The following is an 18467-nucleotide window of genomic DNA, read 5'->3' as shown; positions in this document are numbered from 1 at the left end:
ATGCTAATATATCGGTCCGGAACCCTTTATCACACTAGGACGATAAATACAACACAAATATATGCTAAGGATTACGTCATTATCCCTAATATATATATATCAAGCCATCAAGGTTTAGCGATATATATAATTAACATGTTTATTGCATATTAAGAAATTAAACTCAGTTGTCAGTGCATTAACATCGATTAAAGTGGTATAATATTACAGAAAATAAGAAGACATTTACGAATCTGGTAGATAATGCTTTTTCCTTTCACGCAGGTTTATAGTTGGAAGCTTTTCATACTATATAAAAATCGAAGTTAACTGTTATTTTGGGCGTTTTGTTTTGCTTTTATTGCATTTTTCCCTCAATGAACAGTGATGACCGTGTTAGGGACATACTGGAAGAAGTTTATTTCCCTTCATCCCACTTTCATCTCTGTCGCTGGAATGGTGATCCCTTGCCGCTGTGATTCCACGCCAGTGAATTCAGCGACTCCCAAACAGCCATCTTTTTATGCCTTGTCTGAAATCAAAGCTGTCTGTGCGACTCTGATACGCACTTCTCCAAGCAGGGCCTACGTTTTGTAAACTCAAGTAAATGGAAAGATTGATTGAACAAGTGACCTGTGGTTTTAATTTATATTCCAATATACTAACGTCTGTACAATATTGTTGATGTCTCTCTCTCTTAATTTACTTTTTTTTTCCTTCTCCTATATTACCCGGGATAACAAAATTTGGTCAGAACGTGTTTCTAATCGCGAAAATCTTCGTAGGGTGAAGATCCGCTTGAATAGCCACTTTCAAATGCAGTGGTCTCTCTTGGAGATGATGGAAGTGATTCCCTTTGCTGAGATGTTGAATCTAAGAAGAAAAAACAAATCAAAATGCTGAGTTAATGACAGAGGCTGACAATAAAATTGCCAATGTGACTGCTATCCTTATCTATCAAATTAAAAATATTGAATTTATCAAGGGGGTCACTTTCTTGAACAGTTCTATAGGAATCAGTAGTTACTGACTGGGAACAGCTAAGTAGGGTTAAGAGTGTTCTCGTCACCTCTTTGAGATCTTGGACGGAATTTCTTCGTGTGCCGTTTGAGGAGTCTCTTAGCTTTTGTTATAGTTAATTGCCGAGCAAAAGGAGAAAATTCTACATCACTGTCACTCCAATCCCCGTGGAAGTCATTCTCTGCTTCACCTCTCATAGTTCTCAAGACGAATGCTTTAGCCTTGCGCCTTTGGGTATTGAAGAGTCCTCGAATCGAAGTAACAAAACCATCGCCCGCTCCATCACTTTGACGCTTGAACCATGTGACTTGTTGTTGATCAGGTTTCCCAGTTTGATCATTGTCACTTAGATTCAGGTCATTGTCAGTAGACTCTCGATTGTTATGTGACTTATCTTTGAATTTCTTCCCCTGAAAGTTTGAATGGAAAAAGAATAAGCTTGCTTATCTTTGTCATAACCTAAACATCATTTTCATAAGTAAGAGGATTCATAATGACTATATTCATTCACGCAAGACATTTCTGACCTGCATTCCAGTAACTGACTTCAATACTCCCCAAATTATGTGCTTCTTAACTCGGGAAAAAAGCCTTCTCCAAGTCCCGGTAAACTCAAGACCATGAAATGTATCCATCAACAATTTGAGGTCGTTAACAACAAATCTTGAGCCCTCATAGGTAACTAGAAGCTCCACCTGAGTTGAAATTATTTAAACTAGTTAAAGCAAACCAATTAACCATTTTCCGACCTTAATTTAAAGTGGTTTAGAAATTAGCTTTACTTACCTGACTAATTTTAATATTGTGAAACTCCATCATCTTTCTAGGCCTAGATTTCTTCTCCTCGTGTGATTTCCCAGCCTTCTTTTCTTCATGAGAAGAGCGGCCAGACTTGACAGGTTTCATCTCTTTGACCTTCTGTTTAGAGGAATCCTCCTGTTGTTCAATGGAAGATGACACAGTGCAAGAGTGAGCCTGTAGGACAAGTTCATTAGCTACCGATTCTGCCACATTTTCTTCCCAGCTCCTATCGAAAGAAGATGTTCTTCTCAACTCCTGAGCTGAACCACCAGTGCTAGATCTGAGGCTTAGGATATTGGATTTCTGCAAAGAGAATGCAAGTAAAATCAGAAAAAAAAAAAAAAAAAATAATAGAGAAGAAATTTAAAACTTTGAATTCAGACTAGGGTTAAAGCCTACTTGGACAGAGTCTGCATTGGTTTGTGACTGCACAATCGCAGAAGAAGAGAGAGCTGCAGAACTAACTCGAGATGCTTCAACATCCCTAAAGGCGTGGCTAGTTGTTCCAGAAGATTCATGACCTGCCAACCCTTTCTTTACACGTTTTGAACCAGCTGTTGTCGAAATTTTCCAAACTTCCTGCAGGACACAAAATTAACCCAAAAAGCATTCATATAAACTTACTTTAATCAGACTTTCATCTGTAGGCGCAATTAGGATGTTATATCTGACCTGTCGCCTTTGTGAATCCTGCTCTTCCTCTGGGAAGAAATACTCCCACATCATTCTGTACATTGTCTCTGTCAAATGGATTCTGAGAGGATAAATCTCCACCTACAAGATTTGCAGCGATTATCAGACATATTTAACCCAAGAAAGGAAATATAGCTCAGTTAAAAGATGTAAAACAGTCATATAAATTTAGTGATAATTAATTCTACTGGTCCCGTTGGGTCTTTTGTAAATTTGCAAATCCAGTAACAGAGTGTTGAAAGAGGAAACTTACATGGAAAAGCTCAAGTGGATAATGCCCATCTCTTGGCGCTCCCTGCTTTGCATCCACACGTAGCATAACTTTCCTGTAAATAAAATCACATCACTTCTAATGAAATTCAACTTCAACTTATCAGAATTGATACAAAAGTTAAGTGGCTGTAGCCAACTATAACATATGTGGAAATAAAAAGGAATCACACTCCCGAAGTCAGAACCAGCATAAAATAATGATTATAAAGTAAAGAAGAGTCACATCACACTAAATAAGATCCTTAATATACACTACTGTATGAAAATCCAAAGACAAAGTGCAAAGTATGTAGTATGTCCATGGAAAATAAAACAGGCGCTGTGGAGAAGCATGTAAAGAAAACTTACTTTCCCCATTCAGGTGGAGGATTCCATGCTGATAAGAGCATATCTGACTTTGCATTGGCTAGACAGTTCCTAACAACAAAGTACTTGGTGGTGAATCGAGCAACACCAATGTCTTTGTAGTCCCGATCAAAGTCATATATCTGCATGAGCAAACCCAATTTAATATGTACGGCTTTAAATTTAAACAGGCTGCATACATCCAACAGACCAAGACAGTGATAAATTAAGTAAACAAAGGAAAGATTGTAAGCAAATTTCTCTGCAAGTTACTCTCATCATTCTATATTCTAAAGAGTAAACAGTAAGTGAACAATAGAAGAACATAATTTTGATGCTATCACTTTAGAGGCATTGGACTAAGAACATAATGTATAAACGTACCAAGTCATTTATCTCTGCCTCAGCAAAGGATTTACCATCTACAAGCATGCTCCAAACAACTTTATTTATTTGCAAGGAAATACACATAGCATATGATGGGCTTTTGTTCTTCTCCTTCTCCATTATTCGCAGCTGTGCAGCCTTTTGCAACGCCATTCTTAAAGATGCAGAAGCCGCCTTTCTAGACTTTTGTGCATATGTGAGCTCTTTTTTTAATCCTTGCACCTAAAACAGACCAGCAGAAATTGTAACATCAACTTTATAATAGTCAACATCAAGAACAGAAACATAATGCTGATGCTTAGGAAGACCAGAAATCTCTAATCGAATAGTTGCATGCACAGCTAACACTAGTTAATGAAACAAGTTGAAGCAGTAACCAATGAATCATGAAGCAAATTCATTCCGTAGAGTCTTACCAGAATGGATCTTCTGGTACTAATCATCCACAATTCACCTTCCCTTTCCATATGTGTGTCATCCGTATTGTCAGAACAATGTGACAATTTTCTAATATCATCAAGAAGCAACTTTCGTTCTCGCTCTTTCTCTTCAAGGTTGATTTTTGCAAGTTCTACTTCTTCAACTCCGTATGGAACTACCTCATCAGCCTCCTCTTCAACATCTTCATCTTCAGTGGGACATTGGAGACTACTTTTCCTAGGCCTGGATCATAAAACGGATCTCCTTAATGCTAGGACATGTTTAAAAAATTAACAAAGAAGAAAAAAGTATTTGAAGTTTAGCCCTAATCATCAGCGAACTGAAGGGGGTATGGATTCAAAATATCACATATGTTTATTTAAGGCTATTTATAGCAAGAAACAAGAGAAAATGCAGAATATTGACATGAAAATGTGGGTCCCTATAATATTATTCAGGTTAAATACTCACTTTGGAAGCCTTGCAAAGAGAAGGTTTGTCAACACATCCAGCATAACTTGGAATTGCCGAGATGTCATTGTAGCTATTATATTGTGTGAATTAAAAGTGAGCTCTTTTAGTGGTTTCACCTGCAAATGTATAAATAAGAATTAAATTACTTGAAAGAAATTAATAATGAGGTTAAGTCTCTGATTAGACCCGGAAACAAAAGAAACATTTTTGCTCAGAGACATGAAGGTATCAATCACATGTGTAAATTGCCTGAATTACTCCTGAGAGCCAACAGAAATTCAGTCGTTCATAGAATTGTACTAGTCTATATGAGAAAATCTTCAATCAGTAAATGTGAAGTAAAGTTGCTACACCACTCACTTCAAAGAATTTAAAATGTACACCAATTTCCAGCATATGGTGTTGTATTATCATGAAAATGAAGAGACTTTTTTTTCTCTCTTTTGAGACATTTCATCTCCTTCCATGATCCAATGCAGAATACATATGACATGTTTCAGAATTCTCCTATAACTATTGCACTATCAACGAGCAACTCTAACTGTTCTCCTATGCACAAGAAAGCGACGAAACATGTCTCTAGAGACGATGTAATGAAATTTTGACTAAAAAACACTAAGGAATTGGTGTTACCTTTAGATCAGGGGTTCCACCTTTGTGTCTAGTATACCGGAAATACATGTCACAAGGCATGAAAACTCTTTCAAGTAGAGCCCCAGTACGCTTCACTTTTGGGGAGTTTCTGCGAATTTTCGGGAGCCACTGCAATCCAGCACCTGGATCAACATCAGTAGGAGCAACATGGGCTTGCACATGCTCTAACATTACAGAAACTTCCATCCGTGTCCATGTCATTTCAGGACTACTATCTGGAATTTGGACACTTCCACTGCCAAGAGCCTGTTCAATCACTTCCACACCAACACGCATAACGGAATGAAATGATCGCGCAAGAACACGACCACTGACAGCAGCTAGCAGAAAGCGACCCTGATATCCATCAAAGTAAAGTTTATCAACGAGTCAGTGCAACACTTTTTAAACCCAAGACACAAAGACAATTTTGTTTATTAATAATATTTACCATGTAGCTTGTACAAAAATCTACAATGCACAGCTATAACACATGGCAAGAGAAGTTTGTATGCGAGCTTGGTAAACTTAATCACCCAAGAACCATAGTGTTGAAACGCTCTAAAGTGGGTATTAAATGTGCATTCTTATGCATCAGTAAATACTTACATTAGCATCTTCTGAGTGAAGATTAAACTGTGGCTCAATGACATTCACCATGAAGTGACGAGTTCCTTCTTCCTCAGATTCAATGGTCTCAACTATACCTGTTCATACATCCAGGTCAAATGCTAATCTTTTTAGAAATTCATTATATTAAGAAATTCCAGTAATTTGATAAAGTTTGAGTAACAAGATAGATAACAGACATTGAAAGAAAACAAGACATACCAACTCTGTCATCTGATTTCTCAATTTTTAACGAGTGTGACGGTGATGAAGGAGGTTTAGCCATTTCCATAGGCTGAGAAGGGAGATTTCTTCCCGGGCTTGCAGAAGATCTCGACATTTCCCCTTGATGCGTTTCGGGACAGGAATCCTTTTGGTTTTCTTCATGAAGCTTCCTCTGTGTATACTGACGAGAAGGAGAAGGTTTAGGAGGTTCAAATGCTTTTGAAATTCCACCAACAAAAGACCAAACAGCATCCCTGTTCTCTATCGTCCACAAGAGTTTGAGGCCATAAACAAAGACCCGCTGACAATTGTCAGCAATGACAACATTGTATCCGTCATCATCACTAGGATCTGATCGTATGTGTTCATCACTTTCACTACCATTCTCAAACTCAGACCGCACATACGTCATCTCAAGATTTCTTCGTCCAGCCTCTTGCCATGCCAACAGTCTTTCAGGATCTGCTTTTGGGGCCTGCCTTCTGATTGTAAAATAATCAGAAAACAATAAAAACCCTTCATCGCGATGCTTCTCATCCCTCTTATGGTCCTTCCCAGAGGGTACTCTGTCTATCAAAGCATTCTGAGTACTTTTTCTCAAAAACTGACCACTTCCTGGAATGCATGGATGCTCATCTTTGTCAATAAAAGCCTTAGGCACATGAAGGTCCAGACCCTGATATACAAGGTCAAGTGCATCCCGCTTGCATTCAAATGTATACTTTTGCTTCCCGCGACTATAGCATAATTCGTATTTTAGCTTTGCCATGTTAAAGGTCAATCCTTTGGCAGGGTCATCAGAATCCCAAGGCATGTACTTTATCAGGGAAGGAGTGGCATCTACACGGAGCATAAATTCCGTCATTACCTTATCCATAGACAAATTTCCCGACCTTGCAGCTCTTGCGACTCCAAACCTAGGCCATCTGGAGAAAGAACGTAACTTGTGTGGAGGATAGTAATTCATACCCCAAAACTTAAGTATCCATGCCAAATCATGAGCTCCAAGATTCATAACTGGTGGTGCAAGAGGTATGCTGTCCGGCTTGTCTTGCGAAGTGTAGACAGTTCCAACGTCTGTTGGGTTCTCAGTTCCTGAGGAAGACTGATGGAACTTTTCGGGTCTTAGTGAGAAATTCCACCGAAGCGAGAGTGATGTTGATCTGAATGGATCAAAGACCTTTTCACGAGGCTTTCCTTCAGCTGGAAATGCATATAGATAATGATTCAAAGAATTCCCAGACTCACAATCCCAGTCCATTGTAACTTCAAGATTAAAATCTGGAGCTTCTATAAATGCAGCTCCAGAGGCATCGACTGGAACTTTTAAGGAATGTCGACTAATCAAACTCTCCAGACTGCTCAATTTTATCTTAAAGTCTTTAGCATTGACAAACACACGACCATCTGACTGCTGAAGTTCAATAGGACCAGTCACAATTTGAAGTTTATCAAGACTCTCATATGGATCCGTTGTAGCAAGAACAGACCAATTTGATTCAGAAAAAGACAAAGTAATATTGCCATGAACGTAGTTTCTCATGTCATCCCACCAGGGTAAGCTTCGTTCTTTTTTGATAACCTGTGCCATACCTGGATTCCTATGACTCAGATTAGCTCTACGAAGAGCCACTGTGAAGGCATAGCTTATGTCTGCAAAAGCTGGTTCATATCCAACCCCAAAAGAAACTTCTCCTTGTTCAAAGTGTATACGCAGATCTGAGTAAGTCTTCAACGGTGGAGTTGTGCCACTGGCTGACCGGAACATTCGCACTTTTCTCCATCTTCCTACAAAGACGTCTTGGGAAATTTGTGGCTGAAAACATGTCGCCTAGTTTAAAAAAACAATTACAAGCAGTTAAATAATCAGTCAACTGATAACAACAGGCATTTCATTGTGCTAGTAAATTCACTGTGACGATGAACTAAAATACTACATCTATAAGCAATCCCAGCTCCATACAAATGCACAACTACAGATCTACGAGAACTTGTCTAGCGTGCAAAGAAGAATAATAATCCAAACAAGCATGCATTGGACGAGAAGAAAAGAATATTGATCTCTTACTAATAGGAGCATTTATGTTCTGCGTAGATTGAGAATGAAGTGAGAAACAAATCGTCTGGGGATGGAAACTATCCGAAACCACTAAATTTGTTGGATTTCAGAAATATATAGTACTGGAGCAGACCAATAAAACTAAAGGTCCCAGGAAATAAATCAGCTACTACCATTACTATGCTCTAGAATAAAAAAAATAATCACAGAAAAAAACATTAACAAAAAAAATCAATCACAAAAGAGAAGTAATCCACCATATAGAGACGGCATGGGAAAGGATAACACAAAAATAATAATACCTGCTGAGCCAGTACTATGCGACCTTCACATTTGCCAGAGGTGCCAGAGAGGAGAGGAAGTGTGTAATCCCTTAACTGAACAACCAAGCATCCAGTATTCAAGTAGATATTGCTTCCATATAAGCGTGAAAAGGGTATATCGTTTTCTTGACAAATAGGATCAAGCTTCTTCAAGACTTCTATCAAACCAGCATCACCACCATGAACTGCCGTCAAGCTCAAATCAAAATCTGTGGCAGAAACAGAAAGAAGAGAGGTTCTCCTAGCACTTGGCTTAAAGCCTGCCTGGAATCCTTCCCTACAGGCACCTGAACCCTCTGAGGGAGCTAAACCCTGGCATGCCTGATAATACGATTGAAACGAACGTTTATGAATCTCCTCCTTCACTTTGTTAATAGCTAAAGGATCCTCGACATCAATTTCAACCCCATCAAAAAACATCCTTCTTTCATCTGAAGCATCACTTGTTTCTGCACCTTTAGGAGCCTGACTAGCTTTGTGTATAAGATCTTCAAGGAATTTCAATCGGACAGCCAACTCGCAGGCTTCTTTCTTCACCAGCTGATAGTGTTCATCAAGCCAACCCTGAATTGGTTCTTCCTCAATATCTGCAGTAAGTCTGCGTATGCAAAATCTTATGCGGCCAAATTTTGGACCAGATTTCTTAGGCTTTGAGCTTTCTCTCTTTCTTGATAAAATATATCTTCCTTTTGCTGCAGATATAAGTTTCAAGCCTCGCAACATCTCTTCAATTGAATCATCTATAGCACGCAACTGTAGTTTGTATGGCATACAAATATGCATGTCAAGCCCTTGTACAACCCAGTCCCACGGACCACCTGTCATTACAGGGACTGTATCAGACAGATTCAAAGAAGCAGTAGGGATTCTTGATATTTGCATTCTTGTAGTTTTAAATACTCGAGATCCATTGAAAGCAAGCATAAGCCCCTCAAGAAGCACTCCTATACAGGCATTCTCAGAAAAAATTGATTGTGCCTCCAACGTAACCTCCACCCCATCTCCTACCTCAGCTGATATAGTCAACGTTTCCACATCAATAGCAAACATAGATTCCTTTTTCTTCTGCTTGTCAACAGAACTGGACTGATTTGTTTTTTCACTCGGGCCACCATCTTTCACACTAGAGATGCCTTTATCGCACCCGCTTTCAGGTCCATTATGCCTCTGTGCATACACCAGGGATCTCAACCGCAAAAACAGTTCATAAAAAGATAGATGGACGTCAGGTTCCCAACCAAGTGAAATATGAGTAGCACTGAAGAGAGAACAGACATCAATTTCATTAAGACCACCAGATCGACGTACAAGCTTCGCATTGTGCATATCAAACAATGTGACATTCGAACAAGGCTTATGCTCCTCCAGATACTCCTGGTAGATGGATTTTGCTCTTTCAAGTTCCACTTGGGTTGAGTGTTTATCCTTGTTGAGACAAACGCTAAACTGTGATATTTCAAGAGAGACTGAGTACTTCAGTCTTTTATAAGCTTCAGGAGCAGTAGACAGAATGCTCGCAGTGCGTGGTGTGCCGTCAGCCAGTGATTTAAATGAAACCCGACCACCTTGGGATCCATAATTGACAGATTTAGGATCGTCAATGATAGTATTATCCAATCCTGTATCATCACAGAAATTTACACAGCAACGTTCTAGATTGAGGTTTACAAGCCTAGTTCCTTTCCCAGATGCTTTGGATGGTTGCACTCCACCAGTCTTATTTCTCTTTTTGCCAGCAACAGATAATGTCTTAAAGAGAACGTTGTAGGTCATAGCATTTGTTATGATAGATTCAACACGCTTGAAAGATAAATAGATACCCATTCCGGTCACATCTACTGAGAGTACCAATTTACTTCTGAAACCAACCTCGTCAGATGATGTCCTATCTCTCCTTCCCCAATCCAAGCTAATCTTTGCTATATGCATCAATGAACCAGAGTTTGGCTCTATTCCGAAAAGGTGTTCTTTAAAGCATTCTTGGTACTCATCTGCCAAATGCAGATTCAATTCACCAAGTTCAACATGAACTGATGTGCCCAGACTTGAGATGTTATTTGCAAACACATGTGAAGACTGCGAACAAAACTGCATATAAAACACCAAGAATAAAATACTGTTTAGCATTTAGTAAGCCATTTTATATATTGCACAACAAAATTAAGAACTCAACAATCAAGCATCTGAAGGTTTATCGCCCTATCTCATAACTACAGATAAGGTTCAGTTAATGTACAAAGTCTAAAATTAACCTATTTACGTCGAATAATAACTAGAACAAGATGCCCATAATGGGATGCAGCACGATACAGTTTGATTCATGTTCAACCACTACAGATATACATGGAAAAGGTTACTTACATGATACATAGGCAAATCATCAACACCATATAGCATAACCGTCATCTCCGGGGCTGAAACTGTGCCTGTCCACATTATAGCCTTCATATCAGCAGCTTTTGTTTTCTCAAGTGTGTGAGCTTTTTCTTGCAGGACCAGTTTTTTCTTTCTTAAGAAATGAAGGCGCAACCATGGCTGTAGTCTAGAAATGAATAGATTGCATCGGGTACCTCCTAGCTTTATATCAACTTCAGCTCTAACAGGCAGAACTGGCTGAAAAGAGAAGGTAGCCATCAAAATAATATGTAACAACATAAACTTACATAGTTTAGAAAAATAAATCTTAATCTGATGCATACCAACATAGCATACTGTCTGTTCTACATAAATGCATATCATGCAGGAATATTTGGCGATTGAACTACTGTTACCAATGTCAAGCAGGAACTAAAAGAGCCCATGAACTCATAGGCAAATCGAGAAGTAAAACTACAAACAGAAATCTGAGTAGCAGAGAAAAATCATTTAAATTAAACTCCACTCTGCAGAAAATACACAACAAATAACAAATCGGAAAACACTTCTCTCTGTTATGAAATGGTTAGGTGCTTTCCTTAGTCAAAAACGTACAAGGGAATATTTGGAATAAAATTTAAAAGCTGATAAGCAGGAGAGATAAACTCTTCAAAAACATATGTACTTCCGACGTATCCTGCAACAGTTCCGGCATCGGTACTGGAAATTAAACTGAAGCTACTGAAAACCTTATTGATGATGAACACTCATATAAAAAGCCACACAATGATGAAAGAACAGACAAAAGAATACTGCACAGCAGGAAGCGTGTCAATCGAAATTCAGTTGTTAAGACACAAATAAATAGGCATCTTTTATCACAAGCCAGAGTATTGAGTCAAATTTAGAGAACCTTGAAATATAGAAATATAATGTCATGGCTTTCAAACCTGAATTGGGATGTAGATGAAAGAGACCACATCAACTTTCATTATCTCCAGAATAGATGCCTCAGCTTCCTTAAAAAACTGCAAAGAACCACGAGACCATAGCATCAGCACAGAAATAGTAAATAATAGTTTTTGGAAATCAAATATCTGAAATTTTTCCATCACACGAGCATACATGAATCTCACTGAGTTCCATCTGAACATCAAGACGTGTACTCTCCCCTGTGTCTTCAAAAGATTTTGATTTAACACTTCTTAGATGAATTCCTGTGATGTTATTCTCAGCAAGAAGATCATGTTCTCGATTCACACATCTGACATCCAGTTTGGGTAAACTGAAGGAAACCTGCTCGGTATTACCAAACTGTCAGTAGATCTTGGATAAATTCTTCTAAAGTTACAAAACTACACAAAGAAAAGAGTCAAGTCACTTTCTATTAAGCCAACCTGACCTTATCAGGAAACGAGGGAGAATACTTTGCAAGAGCTGCCAACAGCTGATTCTCTTTATGGGGTTTCTTGGCAAATGAGGCAACAGTAGCTGACGCTCTAACTTCATCTGAATGAACTGGAGCAGATGATTGTTTGCTCTTGGGAAATGAATCCTCGTCAAAATTCAGAATCACATCACCAGATATAACTTCCACATTTCGTACAACAATACCTACTGCCCTAAATTCAGAAGAAAAAAAAGTACCAACAGTGAGCAAACCACTGTTTCAATATAGATTTATTGTCTTAACATAAGGGCACAGCCATCTTGAAAGTCACGAAGAATTCTAGACAGTGAAACAAATTTCCTAAAACCGTCGACAAAACTCATCCAGTTAAGGAGGATTTACTTCACTTAAAATCAGAACCAGTGACGGTACCTGTCATGTCCAAACTCGGAAGAAAGTGAGAGTTCATCACAAAATAAAGCAGCAGAGGATCTGTCTGGAGAGGCCGAAGATGCTTGGGGGGAAGTACAACTTTCAAAGCTTACATTAGATGACTGATCAGAAATTATGCGTGATTCACATAAATGAACCAGAATTGGCAGAACATTTAGCTTAACATATAGATTTGGCTTTGTCCCACCATCCTTATTTATATCCAACTTCAGCTCCTTGACTTCCACAATCACCTTTCGAGTCTGCATTTCACATAGGTATGAAAGTGGTTTCCAGAGAAGTCCCTATTCAAGATAAAATAAAAGCTACATCTAGAATTTGGACTCAAATCAATTACCTTCACAACCATATCTGCGACAGAAAGTGAAAGAAACCTTGCAACATTAGCCACCACCATCCACTTTCCCCTGCCTGAAGTTCGAGATTTCTGACTTTTAGCTTTCTGTAAATTTGTCGTTGAAGTTGAGGACCTCATCACAACTTCAAGATCAGATATCAAGACTTGCACTTTTGGATCTCTAGAAAGAAAACCAACGCCAAGTTTGACCAAGGACTGGCGTAAGCTTAGTTTAATTTCACTAGCAGACACCGACTCAATGGCACCCTGGAAAACACTCAAATCAGCAGGAAATCATTCCTTGAGATAAACTTTGTTGTCGAAGAAATTATTGGCAAAGAACTATTGTTCCAGTGGCCAGTAGAACACAATCCATCATGTAAAAATGATATGACTACCTGGGTTTTAAATGGCACTATTTAAAACCAAGATGACTATAGTACCAATCCCAAGAAAGTGAAATGTAAAAAGGAAAGGTGCAATCCACTACATTTCCCTGATTCAAGCTTCTACAGAACTCTCAGCTACAGAAAAAACACTACATCCATAATCCATTACATTGATCTGGTTTAAGCTTCTACATTCACTACATTAATCTGATTATATTCACTACATTGATCTGACTCGAGCTTCTAAGAAAACATTCTATCTCAGCTACAGCAAAGTAACAACATCTACATATATCTGATTCAGGCTTCGACAGAAACATTCTCTCTTAGCTACAGCAAAAACACAACATCCACTACATTGATCTTATTCTCAAGCCTCTACAGACACATTCTTTCTCAGCTACGGCAAAAACACTCTTAAGTCTTCTCTTCCCTCCCTTAACAAATAATAAGTTCAGGTCAAGTACACAATGCTCACCTTCTTAAACTTCACCACCACATCCTTAAGGCATTTCCACCCACCAATCCGGAACACAACAGATGCTCCCAGCACTCTACTAAGCATCCAGGCAAACAACCTGGAACAAAGTCTGCACGAGAATTGGAACTATAAGCCACGATTTGCACCACTAGATCAAGTAAATTATCATATAATAGAATTGGAAACACTTCGATTTGAACTTGTTTCATCAATAGAACTAAGATCAGCAACAAAACAACTCGAGCAGGAAGAGAATAACTCACATGAAGATCATCCACAAAACGATGGAAACAATTAGAAACCCGAAGAAGAACTTCGCAGGTGAAGCAGCCATATTCCACCACCGCCGAAGCAGAGAGAGAGAGAGAGAGAAACTAACTCCGCCGGATGAATTAACTAATTCTCTCACCCACCGTCGGCACTAAAACAAACGATTTCTGAAGAAAACACCATCACAGTTCCCAAGTCCGAGAGAATAAACCCTAACCGTTTCAAAATCAGTCAAAATTGTGAGACTAGAGAGCTTTCTCCATAGAAGAAAGATCCGATCCGCGAGGTTTCTGGGAGTGTGATCGTTAGAGAGAGAAAGAGAGAGCTAAGAAGGAGAGAGAGAGAGTGTTTGGCTGGTCTGATGGATGACCATGTGTGACTGGCGACGATGGTCGATGGAGTAAGGTGAGGATCTGGTGTGGGGAGGTGTAGCGTAAACTCGGTGGTTTTATTGGGTAAAAAGACGTTTGAGATGTCTTTTTGTAGTTAAAGTTAATAAAGGAAGGCGAGTAAATTTACAACTGTGTCGCTTGGGGAGTCGGATCATAGAGGTCAGAGAGCTATAATAAACTTTTAGGACTCTTCTAGTCATTTATATCTTCATTGATTCATTGTTCTACTTTCTCATAAAAAAAAAACTTTAATCCATATTAAATTTTTTGAAGTACACTGTGTTATGCTGGTATCCGCGCTACACCGCATATTGTTTTAATTTATTTTTTATTATTAATTTTATTTTTATATTTTTTGAAATACTATTTGTTTTTATGTTGTTTGAAATCGAATATCATAATTAATAAGTTTTTTGTAGTGGTCAATAGTATTCTTTTTTTGTTTTTGTATTTTTATAATTTGTTGTAATTTTCAAAGTAAAAAATGAAGAAAAAAATTAGACTTAAACAAATTCTGATTAAAGTAATTTTTATTACACATTGGTGCGTGAGTCTACATAAATGATTTTCAAAAAATTAAATACTTAGATAAATAAACATTAAAATTTATTTTAATGATATATAAATTAGATGATATTGTATATAAATGAGATTATTTTTTATTATAACTCGAACTTACTCATTATATATCACTACCAAGTACAATATTTTTGCCAATCAAGCTCAATAATTGAAGCCATCCAATTTAGTTCAATTTTTCAATACAACATGATAAATGGGATAAGATTTGCCTTTGTAAAAATTATTCGTGGACGTTGATAAACTAGCTTGACGACTTTAGAATAAAGTGTTTGGTTTAAATCATTGTCTCCTTCTCCACAAGATATCCTTTATAAAGCTTTGAAGTCTTGGTCATGCTTAGGAGAACCAACGACTTGAACCAAACATATTGAATCACTTTGTGATATTAAGGTGGTGATTCTGTTTTTAATGGTGTTCTCTAGGCATGTGACTGTAGTAGGTGAGCGATGAATATTGCGATGAAGTCGGTTGTTTCGTTCTGTCCATAACTCATATATTGAAGCCTGCATGCACTTCGAAGTGCGCCTCCAACCATTCAATATATTGCAACTATATAACCGACCATGATTCCAATCTATCATCTGTTGTTTGCTACAAATCAAAGATGTAGCTTTTGAAATTTACTAAGATCGAAAAAGAAATAAAAAATGATAACATAGAGAGTTCTGGAAGTAGTAGTAAGTAACATGTATTATACTAAACCTTGAAAAAAGAAAACGTTTGGATCCCAAGCAGCAATTTGCTCAATATCATCTTCATTCAAGACCTAAGTCAACAAAGAAGAGGTGAGTCAATTTACGCAAACACTAATATTTCTTCTTGAAGCAACTCTAAAAGCTTGAATAAAATTAACATCTTTACCTCAATTAGACCTGCAATTCTAAAAGAAATTAATGAACTTTGTCATGCCCAAGTTGCTATTTTGTGAAGTTTTTAATCTTTTGTATATCAGACGACAATTGTGTAGTTAGGGAGGGACTTACCTGAGGAATTGATATCTATATGTCTCTCTTCTCTTCTTCCTTCATCTTCACATCACTATGTCTCTCTCTCTCTCTTTTCTCCTTCTCTCTCTCTATTCTATTTTTTCAAATTTCTTCACTATCCTAATTTTTAACCTTGCTTCTTCTTCCAAAGAGTTCTCGATAACCGGAGAATTTGATTTCAGAATCTGTAGATTTTGATGAAATTCTTGTTCGAATTAATCAAAGGTGAATTTGGTGAGATTGCTTTGCCCCTTTAACAATGACCTATGCTTCTTCCATGTCTCGTGCCGCACGAGTCGTGCGTTTTCTTCTCTTTATGTTTGTTTCATTGAAAGCAAAACTTTGTGACGATTCTTTTGTTTCTTCTCTCTAACTGAATTCAAGAGCAGTCTTATAGTGTGAAGGAGACGAACAAACCCTTAGAGGCTTTGTTTTTTTTTTCATTTTATTATTATTATGTCGGCAAGGGTTTATGAAGTGAAAGATAACGTGATGTGGCACATAGAGGTGTCAATCGGGCTGGCTCGACTCGGTCCGGCCCGAAATTCGTAAAATCCGCATATATTTGAGCCCTTCTTGGCCCGGCCCAAAATATTTCTGAGCCTATATTTCAAAGCCCGACCCGACTTTAACAGGGTTACAAGACTTTTCGGCCTTTTCCAGACTTATCTTACGAATCAAAAATTCAAACTTATAAGTTATTTTATAACATGTCTTAAAAAGCAATGTTTAAAGGTGTAATGTAAAATAAATCAATCAAAATTTAAAGAACTCATTTATATTCACTAAAACCAACTTAATCTATAATAAAAAAAAAAAAAAACCAAATAAAATTTAATACTTAATTCCAAATAAAAATATATATAATTCATATAAAATATCAAAGATAAAGATTTTAAAAATATTAAATAAGGTTATTAAGTAAATATGAAAACTAAGATTAGAGTTTTAAACTTTATTTACAATCAAATATTGCAATCAAACAATAATGGTAACCAAAAAGTACAATTATATTTGTACAAGGGCTTTTCAGGCCGGCCCGAGCCCGATCGGGCTAAGCCCTAAAAACTCTAAAGCGCCTAAACGGACTGAGTCCAAAAGGTCCAATTTTTCTGGAAATATATTTAAGTCCGAACCCGGTATTTTTCAAGATCGGAATGGACCAACCTGCGGGATTTAGGCCTAATTGATATGCCTAGTGACACATAGTTTTTTTATTGGTTTAGAAATCTTAGCTCTATTAATTCAAATGTTTTTATTGGCTATTGATTTCAATTGAGGTGTCAACACCAACTTCAATGTTGAAGCTGATGTGTCACACAAGGAATACAACACATTCTTCTTTTATTATATTGATTTAGTGTTATGCCTTTTAAGTTTTATTTATTTAATTTTTTTTACAACATTAACCCCTAAACAATTTCCAAAAATAACATTGCACAGAACTTCAATTACTAAAACTTCTTAAATCGACCAAAATTTGTAACGTTTATTGCAATAAAATCTAGACAACATCTATATGTTTCGCTTTTTTCTAAAAACTACTCTACCCATTAAAGTTTTATTTACATAAAAAATTCAAAACTATCTTTAGAGATGGTATAATCTCTCAAATTTAAATGATACAACTGATATTCCATAAGAAAAGTTTACAATCCTCATAATTATTTTAACAATAATAAAGTCCCTAAAAACCAGAACCCAAATTTTGAATGATTAGGAAACCAATATTCCCAAATCTATATATACATTTTTGAAGTACATTTTGGGTTCTACCCTTTTATTTATACTTATTTACAAAGTTAATCCCTAAAAAATTTCCAAAAATAGTATTACTTCAGATTTCGTTTCCTAAATATTACATTACATTCCAACTAAAAAAAATACAACAAAATCAATATGGAAAAAACTATGATATATTTAACCACATAATCTATTGTGTTTTGATAATATTCTATCACTTAATACTTTGCAAACAAAGAAAACAACAATTTGATTCCCATTTTATTTTCTAAAACCTGTGAGCTTTGATTATTAATGTAAGAAAAACTCCGATTCAAATTTATTTAAATAATTATAATTAATATATAAAAACTTAATAAAATTTTAAAATATTACGAATATGTAAAATTAAAAAAGTTTAAATACTATATTATATGGTTATATAGTAAATGAGCTATAAAAAGGACATTTTGGAATTAATAAAATATCATTAAATTTGTGCTAACACGGGTTAAATCCTCATTTTATTATTTGTAAATACTATTAATATTAAAATACTTGACATATAAAACTAAGTTGATTTAACTAAGATTGTGTAAAATAATTAAATCATTAAGAAAAATGTGACTTAATCATAGCGTATAAATGACTTATTATGTATTTATATCACTTATTTTTGTTATAATATTTAAAAACCAAAATAGAATTTCAAACACTAAACAAAAAAAAACTAAATATAACAACAAATGATCATGAAGTATATTACGGGTTAAAAAAATAATATAAAGATTTAGCCGCACAAACAACCGGAAAATTTAGTTATTTCCTCCCTATTTGCAAAACATCCAATATTTAAATAACAAATACAA

At 36.6% G+C, this 18467-nt stretch overlaps 1 protein-coding gene across 2 annotated transcripts; it reads right to left on the bottom strand.

Annotated features, from left to right (window-relative positions):
• Positions 1 to 599: 599 nt before the first annotated feature.
• LOC104700854 (protein SABRE) lies at positions 600 to 14517 on the bottom strand. 2 transcript variants are annotated; one of them, XM_087458109.1, is made up of 23 exons: positions 13910 to 14517; positions 13644 to 13755; positions 12777 to 13043; positions 12419 to 12681; positions 11999 to 12218; positions 11722 to 11892; positions 11547 to 11624; positions 10603 to 10854; positions 8221 to 10329; positions 5857 to 7690; positions 5635 to 5732; positions 5026 to 5382; positions 4390 to 4508; positions 3915 to 4161; positions 3496 to 3720; positions 3115 to 3254; positions 2747 to 2819; positions 2473 to 2574; positions 2200 to 2379; positions 1786 to 2103; positions 1527 to 1694; positions 1049 to 1409; positions 600 to 852 (listed from the first exon to the last, which is right to left on the bottom strand). In XM_087458109.1, the coding sequence occupies exons 1-23, from the start codon at positions 13978 to 13980 to the stop codon at positions 743 to 745; spliced, it is 7875 nt and encodes a 2624-aa protein (XP_087314235.1). In that variant the 5' UTR covers positions 13981 to 14517; the 3' UTR covers positions 600 to 742. The 2 variants fall into 2 exon arrangements, with proteins under 2 accessions (XP_087314235.1, XP_087314236.1); XM_087458110.1 differs by having other exon boundaries at positions 11999 to 12213; positions 13910 to 14276.
• Positions 14518 to 18467: the final 3950 nt, after the last annotated feature.

Source organism: Camelina sativa, chromosome 7 (genome assembly GCF_030686135.1).
Source record: "Camelina sativa cultivar CO46 ecotype springtype chromosome 7, ASM3068613v1".
Classification (NCBI taxonomy): domain Eukaryota; kingdom Viridiplantae; phylum Streptophyta; class Magnoliopsida; order Brassicales; family Brassicaceae; genus Camelina; species Camelina sativa.
This window is presented reverse-complemented; position numbering and strand designations above follow the sequence as displayed.

What these genes read in the sequence shown, in the direction of transcription:
- LOC104700854 (XM_087458109.1), bottom strand. Translation starts at nt 13,980, where the DNA reads ATGGCTGCTTCACCTGCGAAGTTCTTCTTCGGGTTTCTAATTGTTTCC. An exon ending in ATGATTTGCCTATGTATCAT is followed by an intron (nt 10,330 to 10,602) that starts GTAAGTAACCTT and finishes TTTTATATGCAG; the next exon opens with TTTTGTTCGCAGTCTTCACA. An exon ending in CTCTTTGCAAGGCTTCCAAA is followed by an intron (nt 4,162 to 4,389) that starts GTGAGTATTTAA and finishes TTTATGATCCAG; the next exon opens with GCCTAGGAAAAGTAGTCTCC.